This window comes from Mesocricetus auratus, unplaced genomic scaffold, assembly GCF_017639785.1.
Source record: "Mesocricetus auratus isolate SY011 unplaced genomic scaffold, BCM_Maur_2.0 Super-Scaffold_100024, whole genome shotgun sequence".
Taxonomy (NCBI): Eukaryota; Metazoa; Chordata; class Mammalia; order Rodentia; family Cricetidae; genus Mesocricetus; species Mesocricetus auratus.
The window spans coordinates 19,548,383-19,565,213 of NW_024429205.1; the positions used below are offsets into that span (position 1 = coordinate 19,548,383).

General features: G+C 47.7%; 1 protein-coding gene across 1 annotated transcript in view; it reads right to left on the reverse strand.

Moving 5' to 3' along the window:
- Positions 1-1,316: 1,316 nt before the first annotated feature.
- Positions 1,317-16,831, reverse strand: part of Hadha (hydroxyacyl-CoA dehydrogenase trifunctional multienzyme complex subunit alpha) — a 31,181-nt gene continuing 15,666 nt past the window's right edge. The window contains exons 8-20 of the mRNA XM_005073506.4: positions 16,145-16,267; positions 15,559-15,677; positions 14,023-14,079; positions 11,521-11,630; positions 9,849-9,983; positions 8,692-8,863; positions 5,684-5,770; positions 4,633-4,773; positions 4,193-4,261; positions 3,328-3,523; positions 2,728-2,842; positions 1,917-2,062; positions 1,317-1,833 (exon numbers count right to left, since the gene is read on the reverse strand). Coding sequence (XP_005073563.1) covers positions 1,688-1,833; positions 1,917-2,062; positions 2,728-2,842; positions 3,328-3,523; positions 4,193-4,261; positions 4,633-4,773; positions 5,684-5,770; positions 8,692-8,863; positions 9,849-9,983; positions 11,521-11,630; positions 14,023-14,079; positions 15,559-15,677; positions 16,145-16,267 — 1,616 coding nt within the window. The 3' untranslated portion in view covers positions 1,317-1,687. The remainder of the gene's footprint in view (positions 1,834-1,916; positions 2,063-2,727; positions 2,843-3,327; positions 3,524-4,192; positions 4,262-4,632; positions 4,774-5,683; positions 5,771-8,691; positions 8,864-9,848; positions 9,984-11,520; positions 11,631-14,022; positions 14,080-15,558; positions 15,678-16,144; positions 16,268-16,831) is intronic.

Below are 16,831 nucleotides of genomic sequence, written 5' to 3' on the forward strand. Positions count from 1 at the left end.
TCTCTGGGCACGGAAGGACTTTGGAATGGTGTGCGTAGCCTACTCTTAAACTCCTAGATACACACGGAAGCACTCTCCAGTCTATCAAACTGTACCCTTCCACAAGAATCTTTAACCTCTAGTAATTTATTTTTTATCTTTTTCTTCTATGTGTATTGGTGTTTTGCCTGCATGTATGTCTGTGTGAGGGTGTCAGATCTTGGATTTACAGACAGTTGTTAGCTTCCATGTGGGTGCTGGGACTTGAACCTGGGTCCTCTAGAAGAGCAGTCAGTGCTCTTGACCGCTGAACCATCTCTTCAGCCTACCCCCCTCCCCCCATAGTTTCTCTGTGTAGCCATGTCTGGTCCGGAATTTGCTCTGGTGTTGAACTCACAGAGATCCACCTGCCTCTGCCTTCAGGGTGCTGGGATTAAAGGCGTGTGCCACCACCTTGAGTCTTAAGTAATTTGTGTCAGAATCTATACCTTCCTGCTTAGAGGGAAGACCAGAAGGCATAGCTCAGTGCCACTCATGGTCCCAGTGGAAGTGTTAGCACCGCCAGCTGCCTGGGGACCCTGAGTCCCACAGTAGACACCTGCTCTTGGCCTTTGTGCATAGGTTACCTTCTGGCCACCTGAAAATCCAGTTGCAATGACTCAACCTTAGAGCTGCTCTTTCTGGCAGTGAACTGCAACTGTCGAGTGGAGCCCCAGATACGCTCCCCTTACAAGCAGGACAGAGGCAGGCGTCAGCACCATCTGGGTTTAGAAGGCCAAGTGTGAGGGGCCCTGATTAGCATTCTACACAAACCCAGTGACTCAGTGGAACTCAGGAGCCTACACTGCTTATACAGCCCGGTCCTGTTGGCAGAGTTAGAGTGTGAGAACTCTGCCACCAAGGTGGGAAGAACTGAGGCCACATGAGGTGGGGCTGGTCTGCAGGCATCCGTCTTCCCCGGCTTTGCAGGACTCCAAAGGACCAGGCGAGTGTTATCCTCTGCATAGCTCTCTCCCGCAGACGTCCTGAGAAGCCAGGGACGAGGCATGCCAAGGGGAAAACTGCATACAATGGCGCAGTGAGGAAATGAGTTTGGGGAAAGAAGTGTCTTTCGCACCCTGGTACACCATGCCCCTACTGTTCCCACTGCTCTAGCGGGCCAGGGCTGCAACTGCGCCGTGGGCAGCCCGGCTGACGGGCATGGGCACACAAAGTCTGTTTCTGGCGTCACAATCTCCCTCTCAAGCAGCTGCCTCAACATCCCCCAGCACAGTTGTGCGCCACAGCGCAGGCTTTATTACTGAGGGTGCTTAAAGAAGGCAGACAAGAAAACAGGGCAGGCAGGCACAGGCCGACGGCCTGGGTTTATTGTCACCCTGTGTTTGGCTGGGTGCAGAAATGCCCTCCCCACGGCCAGTCCCCACTGGCCGCCTGGGGGCACAGGCAGCAGACATTCTGGGTTACTCATAGCTGCTGCGCTGGGCCTCCGGCAGGGCTGGCAAAAGGAGCACTTTGGGGCTCACCCTCCACCATGACGTCCAAACTCTTAATTCACAGTCAGACTTTTCAGCAGGAGGAAGAGCTGGTCAGGGCTGAAGGCACTGTGAGGGAGGAGCAAACCTATCTTCCTCCTGATTCCTGAAAATCTTGACAGCGGCCCTGCCAGGTCTGGGTTAGTGCATTGGCGGGGCAGGACGGGAGGACCTGCTCACTGGTAGAACCTCTTGCTGGAGCTGTTAGCGTGGTCGAGGAGCAGCTGGCACGGGGTGAATTGTATTCCATAGGCAGACTCGTACTTCCGGAGCCGGTCCACTACCTTCTGAGCACCGTGCAGATCCACAAACCGGAAGGGCCCTGAGCAGAGACAGGACGTCAGTGAAAGGGACAGTAACAAGCACAAGCGTAGAGGAGGCCAGCTTCCCAGGCTGCACACCGACCTCCGAGACACGGCGGAAAGCCAAGCCCAAACACCGCTCCGATGTCTCCCTCTGCAGGTGTGGCCAGGATCCCTTCCTGCAGGCACAGGACTGCTTCATTCACGAACCTCATTATCACACGGTATTGGATGTCCTCGTCAGAGGAGCTGAGGAGGAGAAGGAACAGGAAGGAACATTTAGCCAGAGAAACAACCGGAGGAGCTGGGGTGCAGCATGAGGGGTGTGGGTGAGCCCTAGGGAGCCCAGTGGCCAGGAGGAACCACACCGCCCCGAAAGATAACACAACCCATCTCCTGGAAAAAGAGTGGGACTTTCCCTAACTGGTGTGAAACTGAGCACCCGAAATGGCCTGGCACAGAAGAGGTGCCATCATTTCCTGACAGATCAGCAACATCAGTGCATTCCCAAAGCTAGCCAAGAGCAAGGGGGTGCAGGGCCTGCAAACCCATCTCCCACCTTCACAGGCAAGGCTTATAGCCGGGCAGGGGTGGGGGGGCATGCCTTTAATCCCAGCACTTGGGAGGCAGGGCAGGTGGATCTCTGAGTCTGAGGACAGCCTGGTCTACAGAGCGAGTTCCAGGACAGCCAGGACTACATAGAGAAACCCTGTCTTGAAAAACAAAACAACAAAGAACGCAGGCAAGGCTTGCCCTAGGCCTGCCCGCTCTCACCTGGACACCTGTGCGAGAGCACAAGCCGGGCTTTAGTTGTACAGGGTTTTGCCTGCTTTGGGTCATAAAAGAGGATGGAAAAGGGGCCTCGGAGCTTTGAGCTCCCAGAGAAATCATTTTTGTGCAAGCAGTCAACTTACACCTCAGGTTTGGCAGCCAGCCTCAGGCTCGCCAGGATCCCATCCATCTCAGAGTTCAAGCTCTTATTCTTCGACCCCTCCTGATAGATGTAAAAGCCCTTCCCAGACTTGCGACCTGAGAAGAAAGAGACTATGTTAGTCACTGCCCTTCACCTAGCAGAGAACTCCTGTCTGCTGGGAGCTTCTATCATTCTGCTGAAGTGCGAAGCACCTGGGGCATGGAAATCGGAATCTGAACGAGAAAATCCACCCCCATCCCACCCCAGACTTTTGTGTCCACACAGGAGGCCTAGGCCCAAAAGGTGATTTTACTGCAGTCTTAATTTTACGTTCTGAATAGAAAGGCTGAACTTCCCTGGGTGGCCAGACCACAGGGTCAAACCTGGATACAGAACTTGCAGGAGGAACACGGTGATCTATCTGGCATACATGGCAGAGCCCTGTAAACCCAGACTGCCTTTCCCCCTACTCTACAACCCAGCCTAACAGACTCTCTGTCCAGGGCTGTGTTTAGGAAACCCACTCCTGCACTCGCTCTGCTCTCAGCCAGCTGTGCACAAACTCTGTATCAGTGTTACGCCTGACGCTGGTGCTACTCACCCAAGAAGCCCTTGGAGACCATCTGCTTCAGCAGTTCCACGTTGCCACCCCCAAACCGCTCCCCAAAGGCTTTGCCCAGGTCTTCCGCTACATGCTGCGCTACGTCCACACCCACTTCATCCGCCAGGGTGGCGGCCCCCACAGGAAAGCCGAAGCTTGTGGTCAAGGTGTCCAGCTTCTTAGGGTCAACTCCTTCCTGAACAGGAAGTAAAGCAGGGGCTCAGAGCACAGCCATTTCCCCTCACAACACCAGGGTTGCCTGTAATAACCCACAGATATAGCCTGTGCGAAACCACTTTTTTCTCGGACATCACCTGGTCAGGTCTAGAACCAGCGCTTCACCCAGGAAAGTATAAGCAGAAACCCCGAAGCTTTCCCACACCCTTTAAGAAAGCTTAGAGTCAACTAGATCACTCAGCTCTTGCTTGTGATTCTGAATCTTAGGACTAAGGAGATACCATGGCTACCAGGACTACTAGGGAAGTGCCATGGAATGATCTGGATGGAGGTAGAGATAGGTGTGTGTGTGTGTGTGTGTGTGTGTGTCTGCCTGCCTGTGAACATGCACATGTGTGTGCAGAACAGAAGCAGATACAGTGCAGTCAGGCCAAGCAGGCTCTGGTCTGAAGGTCCTCACCTCAGGAGTATAAAGGCTGAGCATTCTGGAAGGCCTTTGGTTTCTGTAATGCTCAGGGAGCTAGCAGAGAGGAATTTACATTCTGCCTATTGGGCAGTCTCAGCCCCAAGGGAGGCACAAAATGGCCTCCAGGGAAAATCAGTGGTGTATTCTAGGGGAACCTGCCCCTCATCTGGACATCTTCAGCTTGGAGGACAGAGTAAAAAATCTGGCAAGGTCCATACACACCTGGAGGATTCGCATGACTTCAGACATCATGGGAGCAAGACACCTGGTGGTGTAGAAGCCGGGTCCATCCTGCCAAGGGAGAGGAAGAGAGCTAATGGCCGGTCGGTCCTGCTTTGGTTGAACTACCCATGTCCACACCCAGTCTTCCTTTCCCAGATTTCATTTCACGGTTTCAGCTGACTTAAAACACTCAGAATGCTCAGTGTTACCCTGGAAAAGAAGCCATCCTGAACAGTGTGGGCTTCATGTAACCTTTGAGGTCTGGACTCACTGGAGAGAACCAGCCAGAGTCTAGACACTACCCCATCTCAGCGGGACAATCAATACTACGGTCATTTCGGAGACAACCCAGTGGTCATTGTAGAAGCTGGTATTCCCTCAAGAATCGTCACACACAATTCTGCAGGCTCAGGAAATCTGCACCTGCCCCTGGGCCTTACCTTCACCACAATGATGACTTTGCCCTGCTTGAGACCCACCGCCACGGCAGAGGCTGTGGTGTCCTTGGAGGTTTTGTCGGTCGTGATGATTTCCAGAAGCTGCATCTTGTCCACAGGAGAGAAGTAGTGCATGCCAATCACCTGGCGAGGGGCCACAACCAAAATTACAGTGCTGCCGGGAGAAACGACTGTGCCATGTTCACTAGGAGACACTGGAGAGAAAGGCCTGTGGCCAGGAACACCATGATCTAGTCCAAAGGCTTGAGGGTCTGTGGTCTCATCATCACTACCTTTCCCTGACCTTCTCCTGTCATTCCCAAGGCCGCTTCTGTCAGGTCCACCAGATCCCCTTGACTCTGCTGTGTGCTAGCACAGTAGATGGTTGTTCATTCCCACTGCATGAGGAGGAAGAAGCAGGCTTGTGTGGTTAGAGACACTGACTTAGGACTAGCAACTCCAGGTTGCTTTCTATTTCCAGTCTCTCTCTGGCTGGTCAGTTGAAGCCACTGGTACCTCCCACCAGAGAAGTGAGGTCTTTTACTTCTCTATGACTGACTGCATGCTTCCTGTTGGAGCAACGATAATTTTCTAGGTAGCATCCCAAACACTCAGTGAAAGTACATCCAAATCCAGCATCTTCAAGTCCTGGGTGGGAGGTCCAAGGTAAGGCTGTAGGACCCCGAGTCCTGATCCTCCATTCCTGGATCCGGAGCCTTACCCGGCCTAAGCAGTTACCACACTCACTGCAGCTGAACTGCACACTGCTTCTTGGTTCAGGGCCCATCCTTTAATTCTTAATTCTAAGTTAAGTAAGCTTAATAGTTTAAGCTTAAAAATAGCCACCATGGGGAATATACACCAGCCACCAGGTGTATTCAGCTGTAGCCCACCAAGTCCTACATGTGTACATCATGGCATTCAGTTTTTGTTGCTCACTTTTTTGGGAACCGCCCTCACACCTCTATACTGGTTCTTTCCCTGGTTGTATTCTGAAACGTTACCCAGTAAGTCTGAAGGGGTCAGACGGCTGGGGGCCCTCTGTCCAGGTTACCTTCTCCGGTCTTTTGCTGACTGAAGCAATCTGATTGATTGGGAGAGCAGATGTATTGCTGGCAAAGATGCAGTGCTCTGGAGTCACCTGTGGGAGGGAAAAGCACTTAAGACCCTGTCACACAGGCAGGCCTAGAGATGACAGAGTCCACAGCACAGCTGGATGACACTCGGGCCCAGTTCTCTCCCTCTCTCCCTCTCTCTCTCTCTCTCTCTCACACACACACACACACACTCACTCACTCCCCCTCCCCTAGCCCATACTTGCTCACCACACAGGAGCAACTCGCCCAGACATTATGAGTCACTAAAAGCTTTTGAGTTGACCTAGTTCTCTTCATTGAGTTGTCCTCTAGTGATGGCCTGTCCTGCCCCAGCGCATGATGCTTTAGATAATGCCAAAAGGATGACTTGAATTACGCTTCATTAAAGGCGGGGCATGGGTGTTGACTCCTCTTGTCATTTGGATGTGCTCTCCAGTCTGGAAGATTACAACACTCCCTAGCCCTGCTTATGAGTCTGGAAGATTACAACACTCCCTAGCCCTGCTCACCTTCAATAAGCCAGAAAGCATATGATACTTCACTCTATAGGTCACTGAAGAGCAGTGTCCACTGTAGTTATGCCTGCAGCACACAAATACTATCCACTGTTAGCTTTATTTATCAGGTTGTCTCTGCACTGTCCCTAACACAGAATGTTTGACATTCTGTCTATAATCTCAACTTACTCAAGTTTTCTGACACTGGATGAAAAATATGGAAGGCATCTCTGTTAAATTGGCACAAAAAAAGAGAAAGGAAGGAAGGAAGGAGGGAGGGAGGGAAGGAAGGAAGGAGGGAGGGAGGGAGGGAAGGAAGGAAGGAAGGAGGGAGGGTAAAATGGCAGACAGGCAGGCCTGGCAGTGGTGGTGCACAACTTTAATCCCAGCACTTGGGAGGCAGAAGCAGGTGGGTCTCTGAGTTCAAGGCCAGCCTGGTGTACAGAGTGAGTTCCAGAACAGCCAGGGCTACACAGAGAATCCGTATGTGTGTGTGTGTGTGTGTTGCACACTAGATGAAAATCAAGGTTGAAGACACATTTAACACACTGAATATAAAATGTTATTATGACAGGTAAAGGTGAATCATCACGGTAATAAACAAAAATCCTAAGAGCTGTAAGGAATTAGATGAACAAAGCCTGGCCTGTCATGAAGATCCTATGACTTTTCTTTTGTTTGTTTGGGGTAGAGTGCTCATCTAATATGCATGAAGCCCTGGGCTGGGTCATAAGCACCACATAAATTGGACACAGTGTTGTATGCCATATCCTAGCACTTGAGAAGCAGAGGCAGAGAGATCTGAAACTCAAGGCCATCCTCCGCCACACAGTGAGTTCATATATGTATGTATATGAACCAGTTAAGAGCCAGTGCTCTTAACCTCTGAGCCATCTCTCCACTGCCACCTCAAGTTTTGAACTCTCCTTTTAAAGACTTCTATATGTATGTGAGTGCTGTCTGCATATACGCCTGCACACCAGAAGAGGGCACTGGATCCTATTACAGCCACCATGCAGGCGAGATCACCTTAGTAATTCTGCCTGCTTCACCACAGCTCACAGCCACAGCCACCAGCATTGCCCTCAATACCATTCACTTCCCAGTCTAGTCTAGCTGTGGTCTTTCTCATGCTTGGATTACAGCCATTTCTCCTTTCCTAGACTTTTCTTTCTATTATCCACATCAAATACACATTTTTGTTCATGTCATCCCATCTTAAGAATGGACTATTAGGTCCACCCCCCCTTGCCACCTGTGGTAAGTGGGAGAGTTGGCCCTCAGGTCTTAGGAGTGGGCAAGCGGTCCCTGTCCCTCGCTAGCTGCAGCACTCAGGAGAGTGGCCCCTGCAGCTGGCCTGGGTAACACAGTAGAGCTGCCCATGACAATACTGTAGGTGCAGAAGACCTGACCCTGAGGGCACGAAAGGAGAACAGGCCCTGCCCCTTGCTCACTGCTGCAAGAGGTGAACCAGCCAGGGCAATGCAGGAGCGCTCGCCCTGGTGGTGAAGACAGGAGAGCTGGCGGGCTGACCAATCCAGCAACTACCCAGGCCAGAACCAGGGCTATGAGTTGCCCACCCCAACTACGATCTGCTGGAGCACAGAAGGGGCCAGTCCTGCAGACCCAAAGCTGCAGGATCTCCATGAGACAGGGCAACAACAGGACATCCAAGAGGAGGCCCAGTGAGGGCCCAGCATCCATAGTGTAGCAGAAACCAGAGGCCTCAAACCAGACTCTGCAATGAACACTTACAAGTAAAGATAAATGGATAAAAGGGTTTACTGCGTGACGACTCACTGTGTCACACTACAGCTTCCATGACGAGATTTTTAACTTTTTTCCTGTTTTCTTTTTTCTCTTAAATTTCACTTTATATTGGGGGAGGTTGCAAGGACAGAGGGCAGATATGAAGGAATAGGGAAATGAATGGGAGTGAGATACATGATATGAAAGATAGAAAGAATAAATAAAAGTTAAAAAAATTGGGCTAATTAGGACACTGGGGGTAGGACTGAGGGAGCACCACCACATCTAAAACTGTCTGGAGAACGCTTCCTCAGTTCTCTCTGCTACCTAGACCTGAAGACATCTCATTACGATTCAGTCAAAATAAATATATAATTTTAAAAAACCCAAGAAACCTGGCTGTACTCCATGAGGCTATTTGGATAACTCCCCCACCCCTGCCACCCCCTGCCTAGAGCTAACAAGCCCTATGCTTAGAAGAATAGGTACCTAATTTTCTCCCCTTAGGATTTAGACTTGAGCTCTCTGATACACACTATGTGTATGCACTCACATACAGACTTACTGATCCCTGAGACCCGCATGGTGGATGGAGAGAAACAATTCCTGCGAGCTGCCCTCTGGCCTCCGCACATGCTCTATGGCATGTGTCTCCCCTCACACTAAGGCCCCCCATCTCAGTGTCTTCCCAGAGTCAAGTACAATGAGTTGTTACTTACGCCTTCTACTTCCTTTAACACTTTGTGCTTAACAGCAAGGTCCTCAAAAACAGCTTCGATCACCATGTCTGCCTTCTCGAAACCCTTGTAATCAAGCTGCCCAATCAAGTTGCTGAAGATGGAATCCCTTTCGAATGACGTTAGTGCTCTCTTCTTCACTTTGTCATCCAACCTAGAAAGCACATTCTTAGCGAGGGAGAACAGGGCCCAAGGCCACACGGAGGCTGTGTGGCCCCACAACTGTGAGCTTACATCATTACTCCCGTTCTGAGGGGGTCCAATACTCAGATGTACTGGGGGTGAAATGGCTATCCAGGAAGGTTATTAAAGGAAGGTTATTGGCATTTAAAGATGAGTTAGACCCCAGGCACACAGTCTTCCTCCCAAAAATGTCTCTACACAGCCAACAATTAAGTTACACAATCCACTTAGGAAGCACAATGCCCTCACTCAGCAAGGTCCCAAGCAGGATGGTCTAATGCAGCCAGCTCATTCACAGTGTGTATGCAGAACACTGGGCTGAGACCAACCTCAGTGTGACTGAGTTGACGACAGTTCCAGCAAAACTGGTGGCATGTATATGAGAAGGGACTGGTGGGGTGGAAGGACAGTCACCCTTTGTCTTCATTTAAAGCACTTGTTTAGTCTTGATTTGTGCTTTATGTATATGGGTGCTTTGCCTGCAGACATCACAGGCTGACGAGGCAAGGGCTCTGCCGTGTCACTCTGGTCAGGAAAGGAGTGCTGAAGCCCTCATGTCGGCCCTGCCCTCACCTACTGCAGTCAGCACACATTCACTCAACCCCGCCCCAAGACCTCTCAGAAGAGCCAAGCAGGTTCTGTAATCCACTCCACTGGGGCACCTACATGCAAACCTCAGCCAAACCACACACCCGAGAATGGCTAGTTTCATACCAAAGGGTAAGATAAATGAACCACTCAAAGGCCTGCTGTATTTACAAGAGAAAAAGGTGACAGAGCAATTAGTATTTCTAAACAACAAAAGAAACTTTGTAAAACTATAGAGTGTGGTGCTCATTATGTTCAGGAAAAAAGAATCTGTGATGAAAAACAAAACAAAACAAAACAAAACAAGAAACCAACCACGTCTGCCCCCAGAAACAGTTCAACTTCTGGCAGAAACAGAGCGAACTTACCCTTTGAACACTTGTTGCTGTCCTCGGCTCAGCCCAGTCACTGTGGTGTCTTTCAGTAGAGTTTTCAGTCCCTTATCCACAGAGACCTGGGCAATGCCAGCTCCCATCAGCCCTGCACCGAGGATGGCTAGATGCCTGGAAGGATGCGATCAAAGGGCTTTGGTGAGTATCTCAGATTTTAGTAGCTGGGAAACACTAGCCATGCTGCTGTCATCCAATAAACCAGCCACACCGGGCACAAGTACAACAGTTTTTGCTAATTTTTATCAACAATTAAGTTTTGATTTTTAAAGACAAATGTAAAATTCACCGAGTGTAAAAAATTGGTCTTTCTGTGAAGGCGGAACTTTACTATTCTGGAAGATTATCTTAGGTGTGTTATGTTTGTTTCAATGATGCAAAGATGTGCTGCATTCTTTTATGCTGCATTTGTTTAACTCTGTGAAGCTGTGTTACTTTGCCTGCCTAAAACACCTGATGGTCTAATAAAGAGCTGTACGGCCAATAGCAAGGCAGGAGAGAGAAACAGGTGGGCTGGCAGGCGGAGAGAATAAAAGAGGAGGGGAAAACTGGGAAGAGGATGCTAGGGGCCAGCCACTGAGCCACCCGTGGAATAAGAGTGAGAGTAAGATATATAGAAATAGAGAAAGGTAAAAGCCCAGAGGCAAAAGGTAGACAGGATACGTTAATTAAGAAAAGCTGGCAAGAAACAAGTCCAGCTAAGGCTAGGTACTCCTAAGTAATAATAAGCCTCTATGTGTGGTGGGCCCCCCCAAAGAGCTAAGAGCTAAAGAGTGAAAAACAACCAGCAACACTCTACCAACTTTCAGCTGTGCCCGAAGCTCATGGGAACCAAGACTAATCTTGGCAGAGGTCTGTTTGAAGACTAATCTGTTTGGTAACTTCTTAGTGATGTTAACTTTTCTGTCACTCTCATTCTCCTTTCTCCCAAAGTCTCCCTAGCCAGAGTACTTCAGTCTCCTTACTAGTAGCTTTTAGGTTTTTTATTTTTTTTTTTGAGACAGGGTCTTACATAGCCTAGGCTGGTCTTGAACTCACCATGCAGAGGATTACCTTGAACTTTTGATCCTCCTGCCTCACCTCCTGAGTACAGGGCTAACAGCCACACATCACCACATCTCCTTTATGTGGCACTGGGAACTGAACTCGGGACTCCTGAATGTCCCACAAGTAATTACCAACCGAATTGAGTTCCAGCTCAGCAGAGTACCCTTGATCTGGTAAGTGAGACCTAAACCAGACAGCTAGGGAATCATATGAGATAAGAAAGCTCTAAAGGGGCTGGAGAGATGGCTCAGTGGTTAAGAGCTCTAGCTGCTCTTCCAGAGGACCCAGGTTCAATTCCCAGCACCTACATGGGCAGCTCACAACTGTCTGCAACTACACTGCCAGGGGATCCAATACCCTCACACAGACATACATGCAGGCAAAACACCAATGCACATGCAATTAAAAAAAGAAGGAAAAGAAAGCACTGTAAAGCTGCTAGAAGGGCCTAGAGAATGCAGAGCATCTGAAAACATGAGTGTACTTGGAATAAAGGCTCCCACTGAGCAGAGAGGTTGAGGGTAAATCTAGTTCTGTGGATGCTCAGGCCCCTACACACTTGGTGCAAAGCAAATTCACAGGCTTTCTGGGCAGGACAGCTTACTGAACATTCTTCTGTGGTGCTCCAAATTTATTTTTTTTGCACAGGACCTGGCCGTTATAAAGTCCCATCAGGGCCTTTGATTCTTTGGTCAGTGCCAGCTCTCCAAATTTCTGAAAGGCAAAGGGAACAAGAAAAGGTGCAGCTCTGGCTCTGCTTGTTTATTTACACACACACACACACACACATATATATATTTCAAGACAGGGATTCTCTGTGTAGCCCTGGCTGTCCTGCAACTCACTCTGTAGACCATGCTGGCCTCGAGCTCACAGAGATCTGCTTGCCTCTGCCTTCCAAGTGCCAGCTTTGAAGGAGGTTTTGATGCAACTGAGCTCTCAGATTCTTTATAGTAGGAATGGTATCTTTGCCAATGGTTCTCAACCTTCGTAATGCTGCGGCCCTTTAATACAGTTCTGCATGTAGTGCTGACCCCAAACATAAAATCAGTTTCATTGGTACTTCATAACTGCAGTTTTGTTACTGTTATGAGCTGTAATGTAAATATCTGATATGCACAACTCACAGGTTGAGAACCGCTGGTCTAGAGTCTCAGGCTCCAATGGATCTTCACCATTGCCCAATAGTCCACCACAGTGGAAGCCTGAGAAGAGGCCCAGATGTTAAGGCCACACTGCCTCAAGGCAGAACTTGACGGGGACTCCTACCCACTGCAGGTCTCCCACCGCACCATTCCCAGTCAGTGGCTCCAGCATAACAGTTGGAATCAGGGTCTGATGCCGTAGGGCTTGCACCCTGATCTTGACATTCCCTACTGTGAAAGCTTTCTTCACCCTTCAAATGGGAAAATGGAAGCCTAGTTCCTAGGACTGCCTCTAATGAGACTACTAGTGAAATGACGAGACTCTCAATGCTAGCACACACTGGTAGAATTGTAGGGTTACAAATAGCCAAGAAAGAAATTCTCTAATAATATTGCTTACACACCTTAACAACATGAAATAATGGTTCACAGAATTAATGCTATCCTTAATCCTGATACAGTGTGTTCTATTTGGTAAACCAGTGGATTCAAATTATGAGTAAATATCCATCAGGTCATGAATTCAATAGGATTGATAAGGGGTTTTATATAAAAAGTTTACATATATATATATATATATATATATATATATATATATGTGATGTCAAGTACAGCTGCTCCTTGGAATCCATGCAAACACTAGTTTCAGGACCTTAGGAGAGTCATAATCCACAAATCCTCAAGTTCTTTGTATAAAATGATACAACATGTGTACATCCTCTGTATTTCAAGTTGACTCTAGATTGCCTACAATACCTAATACAAGGTAAATATTATATATACTTAGTTGTTAACAACAAAAGTCTCTACACATTCAGTACAAATGTAATTTAAAATTTTTATATGTATATTATACACTGTGAACATATCCATTCCATTGCCCTTTCTTTTCCCTTCCCACACTCTCTTGATCCCAACCATTCTCCTTCCTGAACACTTTTGTCCAGTGGCTGGATGCAGGACTGTAGCCATGGGAGGGTCAACTGTAAGCAGTGAGGGCAGTTACTCAATCCTGGGGCATATGCTTCTATTTTTCTGTACATACACATGTGTGTGTGTATACCTGGTCATGCTGTTTAAAATATGAGGAATGTATGAACGATCCATGAGAAATGGTTTTCTGGAGTTTTCCCTGAGCTCTTCAGATATCAAACTCTTTAATGATTGCATAAAACTTAAATTACCCATCACTCCCTTAACCCTGACAAACCACTGACTTCTGTGAAAAGTGAAAGGGATGAGGCTCCTTGACATGTGCTTCTTTGTTTCTGAATGCAAGACACTTTTTCTTCTCTTTTTCACAACTTTTATTTATTTACTTTTATTTTATGTGCATTGGTGTTTTGCCATGGGTGTCGGCTTCCCTGGAATTGGAATTATAGACAGTTGTGAATGCACATGTAGGTGCTGGGAATTGAACCCGGATCCTCTGGAAGAGCAGCCAGTGCTCTACACTACTGAGCCATTTCTCCAGCCCCTACTTTTTCTTTTCTAACTCATGAAAAATGTTGCGACTCTAAGACTCAGTAAGCAATAGATACGTGCGTAAATGAGTGTTTGCTTTTTCCTTCTCTATGGTACTTGGGTTGGACCTAGGGTCTTGCACATGCTAAAGGCAACCACTCTACACTGACCTACATTGCCAGCCCTCAATGTATGCACTCTGTCACAACAAAATCATCCCAGGTACAGACTAAAGTCACTCAAGTGATAGATTCTGCAGGGCCTGGCTTCTCCTTGTTCTCATTACGCCCTCAATACTGAGCATTTCCAAGCACCCGTGGACACCATCCATTCTTACATCTATTCAACCACAGAGGCTAATCAGAAGAATGACTACTGTGAGAAAAATAGTACTAGCTTTCATATACAGTATGTTTTCACATATAGTATAGTTTATGTATATACATTATCAGCTTTGGAGATTTTGTTTTCTACAGTTAAATTGGAGGTAATTTTACCTGTGATTCAGCGAGATAACCGGCATCATCTCCTTGCTCGAGTCCAGCCTTCACGGCCTGAAAACCACAAATGCGATTGTTCAGTGTTGGAACAGAATGGCTAAATGTAAAGTGCTGAATAAAATAGCCAGTGTGATCAGCTTCAGAGAGTAGGCCACACATGCAGCTTTGCTAGGACCTGAATGCCTGGCTGCTCTAGACTGACCAACTGTTTCTGAGGCTGCCGATGAACCCGGGAGGAAAGGGAGCCTTAAGCTATTCCTCCAGCTTCTTTTAAGGCAGCACTCTCCGTTTGCCTCTCTGTGCTTTCCTGGAACTCTTTACATCTGGGGTAAGCACTATCTCATGTAATAAAGAAATGACCTCCTCAGACCAGGTGATGGTGGTGCATGCTTTTAATCCCAGCACTTAGGAGGCAGAGGCAGGTGGATCTCTGTGAGTTTGAGGTGTACAAAGCAAGTTCTAGGACAGCTAGGGCCACACAGAGAAACTCCGTTTTGCAAAACAAAAACAACAAAAAACAACAACAAAAAGAAATGACCCCAAACCCACACCATAATTTATACATATGACCTGAAACAAAACCCCAAATCCATTAAACCTGAATTTTCTGTCATATCTAAACTCATCACCCCTCTTTTTGGCAAGCTTCTTATGCCATTTTATGTTTCCTTAATTGTACTTCAGAGTCTTAATCTAACTTAAAAAGACAGTAGGCTGATGAGTAGTTCTATTTTGCCTCCGAATCCTCTTTGACCCACTACCACGAAAATGACTAAGTACAGAACAAAGTAAAATTGACTAATTCGCTGGGTGTTGGTGGCGCACGCCTTTAATCCCAGCACTCGGGAGGCAGAGGCAGGCGGATCTCTGTAAGTTCGAGACCAGCCTGGACTACCAAGGGAGTTCCAGGACAGGCTCCAAAACAATACAGAGAAACCCTGCCTCGAAAAACCAAAAACCAAAAAAAAAAAAAAAAAAAAAAAGACCTAATGACCAATGCCCAGCTCTCATTAGGTCTTCTTAATGATTACAGAAATGGGAATGCCTTTTTTATTTAACAACATAGAGCTATTTTTCTTTTTTTAAAAAGACTTATTTATTTTATGTATGAGTACATAAAATATGTACAACTTTATGCCAGAAGAGGGCATCAGATCCCACTATAGATGGTTGTGAGCCACCATGTAGTTGCTGGGACTCAGGACCTCTGGAAGAGCAGCCAGTGGTCTTAACCACAGAGCGATCACTCGAACCCCAGGAATGTCTTTTTAAAACAATTAGTTGAGCATAGTGGCGCACGCCTTTAATCCCAGCACTCGGGAGGCAGAGGTAGGTGGATCTCTGAGTTTAAGACCAGTCTGGACAGTCAGGCCTACACAGAAAAACCCTGTCTCAAAAAACAAAATAAGATGAAACAGACAAACAAACAAACATACAGACAAAAAGTCCTGGCATACACTGTTCAGAATCACAACAAAGAGCACTGCTCCATGTAAGAGGAAGGAATGGAAAGGGCGCACAGGGCAGACTCACATCGATTATTTTCAGAGGTGCCGGGTAAAGGCCTTTGGTCTGCTTTTTCACCTTCTCTTCCACTGTTTTGTAAATCTGTTGTCTGACAAACGGAATAGTCATGGCATATGACGTCAGCTCTGTAAGGTAAAATGTGGTTAGATATTCACTGACAAAAGCCAGGGCTTCCTTGTCCATTTGTTCTGCAGACTCCACAGTCAGTCATGTGAAGGAACACAACGTAACTGCCAGCTTCTGCACTGCGCTGTCTTAACATGCTTCAGTTACCTGATCTGGGTTAAGACCTGCTCTGGGGGCTTGCAGCTTTATCACACTATTATAATTTATTTTTGTATTAATGTTTAAAGGTTTCCAGAATAACAAGCCTTTAGACAACAGCGTTAGCAGTCAGTATAAGGTTGAGGATCTCACCGCGAGGCAGAGTTGTGCTCTTTGAGGCTGACTTCATACAGCACAGATAATACGTTTACTCTCTCTCTTTTCTTTTTGAGGCACAGTCTCTCACGGCCTTGGTTAGTTTCATTCTGAATCCAGGTAAAGCTCGGGCAGGAAGAGGCCCTGCTGTGTGCTGCTAACAGACACTTACTGTCCATCAGGCCTTTGCTTGACTTGGTAGAGACCTTTCGATCCGCCAGGCCTTTGGCAAAAGTAATTGCAACTTCTTCTAGGTATTCAATTGTCCTTTCCTCTGGAGGTTTTATTCCTGGTCCTGTAAAAACAAAATAACAACAACTAAGTGACTGCAAGGACTTCAGTGTAAGTCAAGCTTGGCCCAGTCCTAGGCGAGGACACCTCCCACCCAGCCTCCCTTTCACACTAGAGGGTGAGCTCCGTGGGAACTCTGGGAACAACTGGGAACAAAGGAAGAAAGGCCCCAAACACTGCCACCCTGTCTTCCACTTCTGCAGATGGAGTGGGTCTTGTGTGGCCTAGGTTACCACTGCAAAGCTACAAAAACAAAACCAACAACAACAAACCGGAGTAAGCTGCAAATTATCTGTAAAGGTGCAGCAGAACCCTGAGACCCAGAGTTCTAGAGAGGGAACAGTCTATCTTATCTTAGGCCATGGTTGGTCACTCTGTTCTCTGGTGTGTCATAATCCTGGGGCGTAGTCTGACTACTGGACTTGGCTCGAGCCAAAGGAAGCTACTAGGAGGAAAGTAAGAGGACTTCAGACCTTTGGGGTCTCAGAGAACAGATGAGGAACAAAGCCAGTGTCCCCAAAGGAACAGCAGTGAGGGGCTCAAAGGGCTGGTCCAGAAAGGTGGGGGG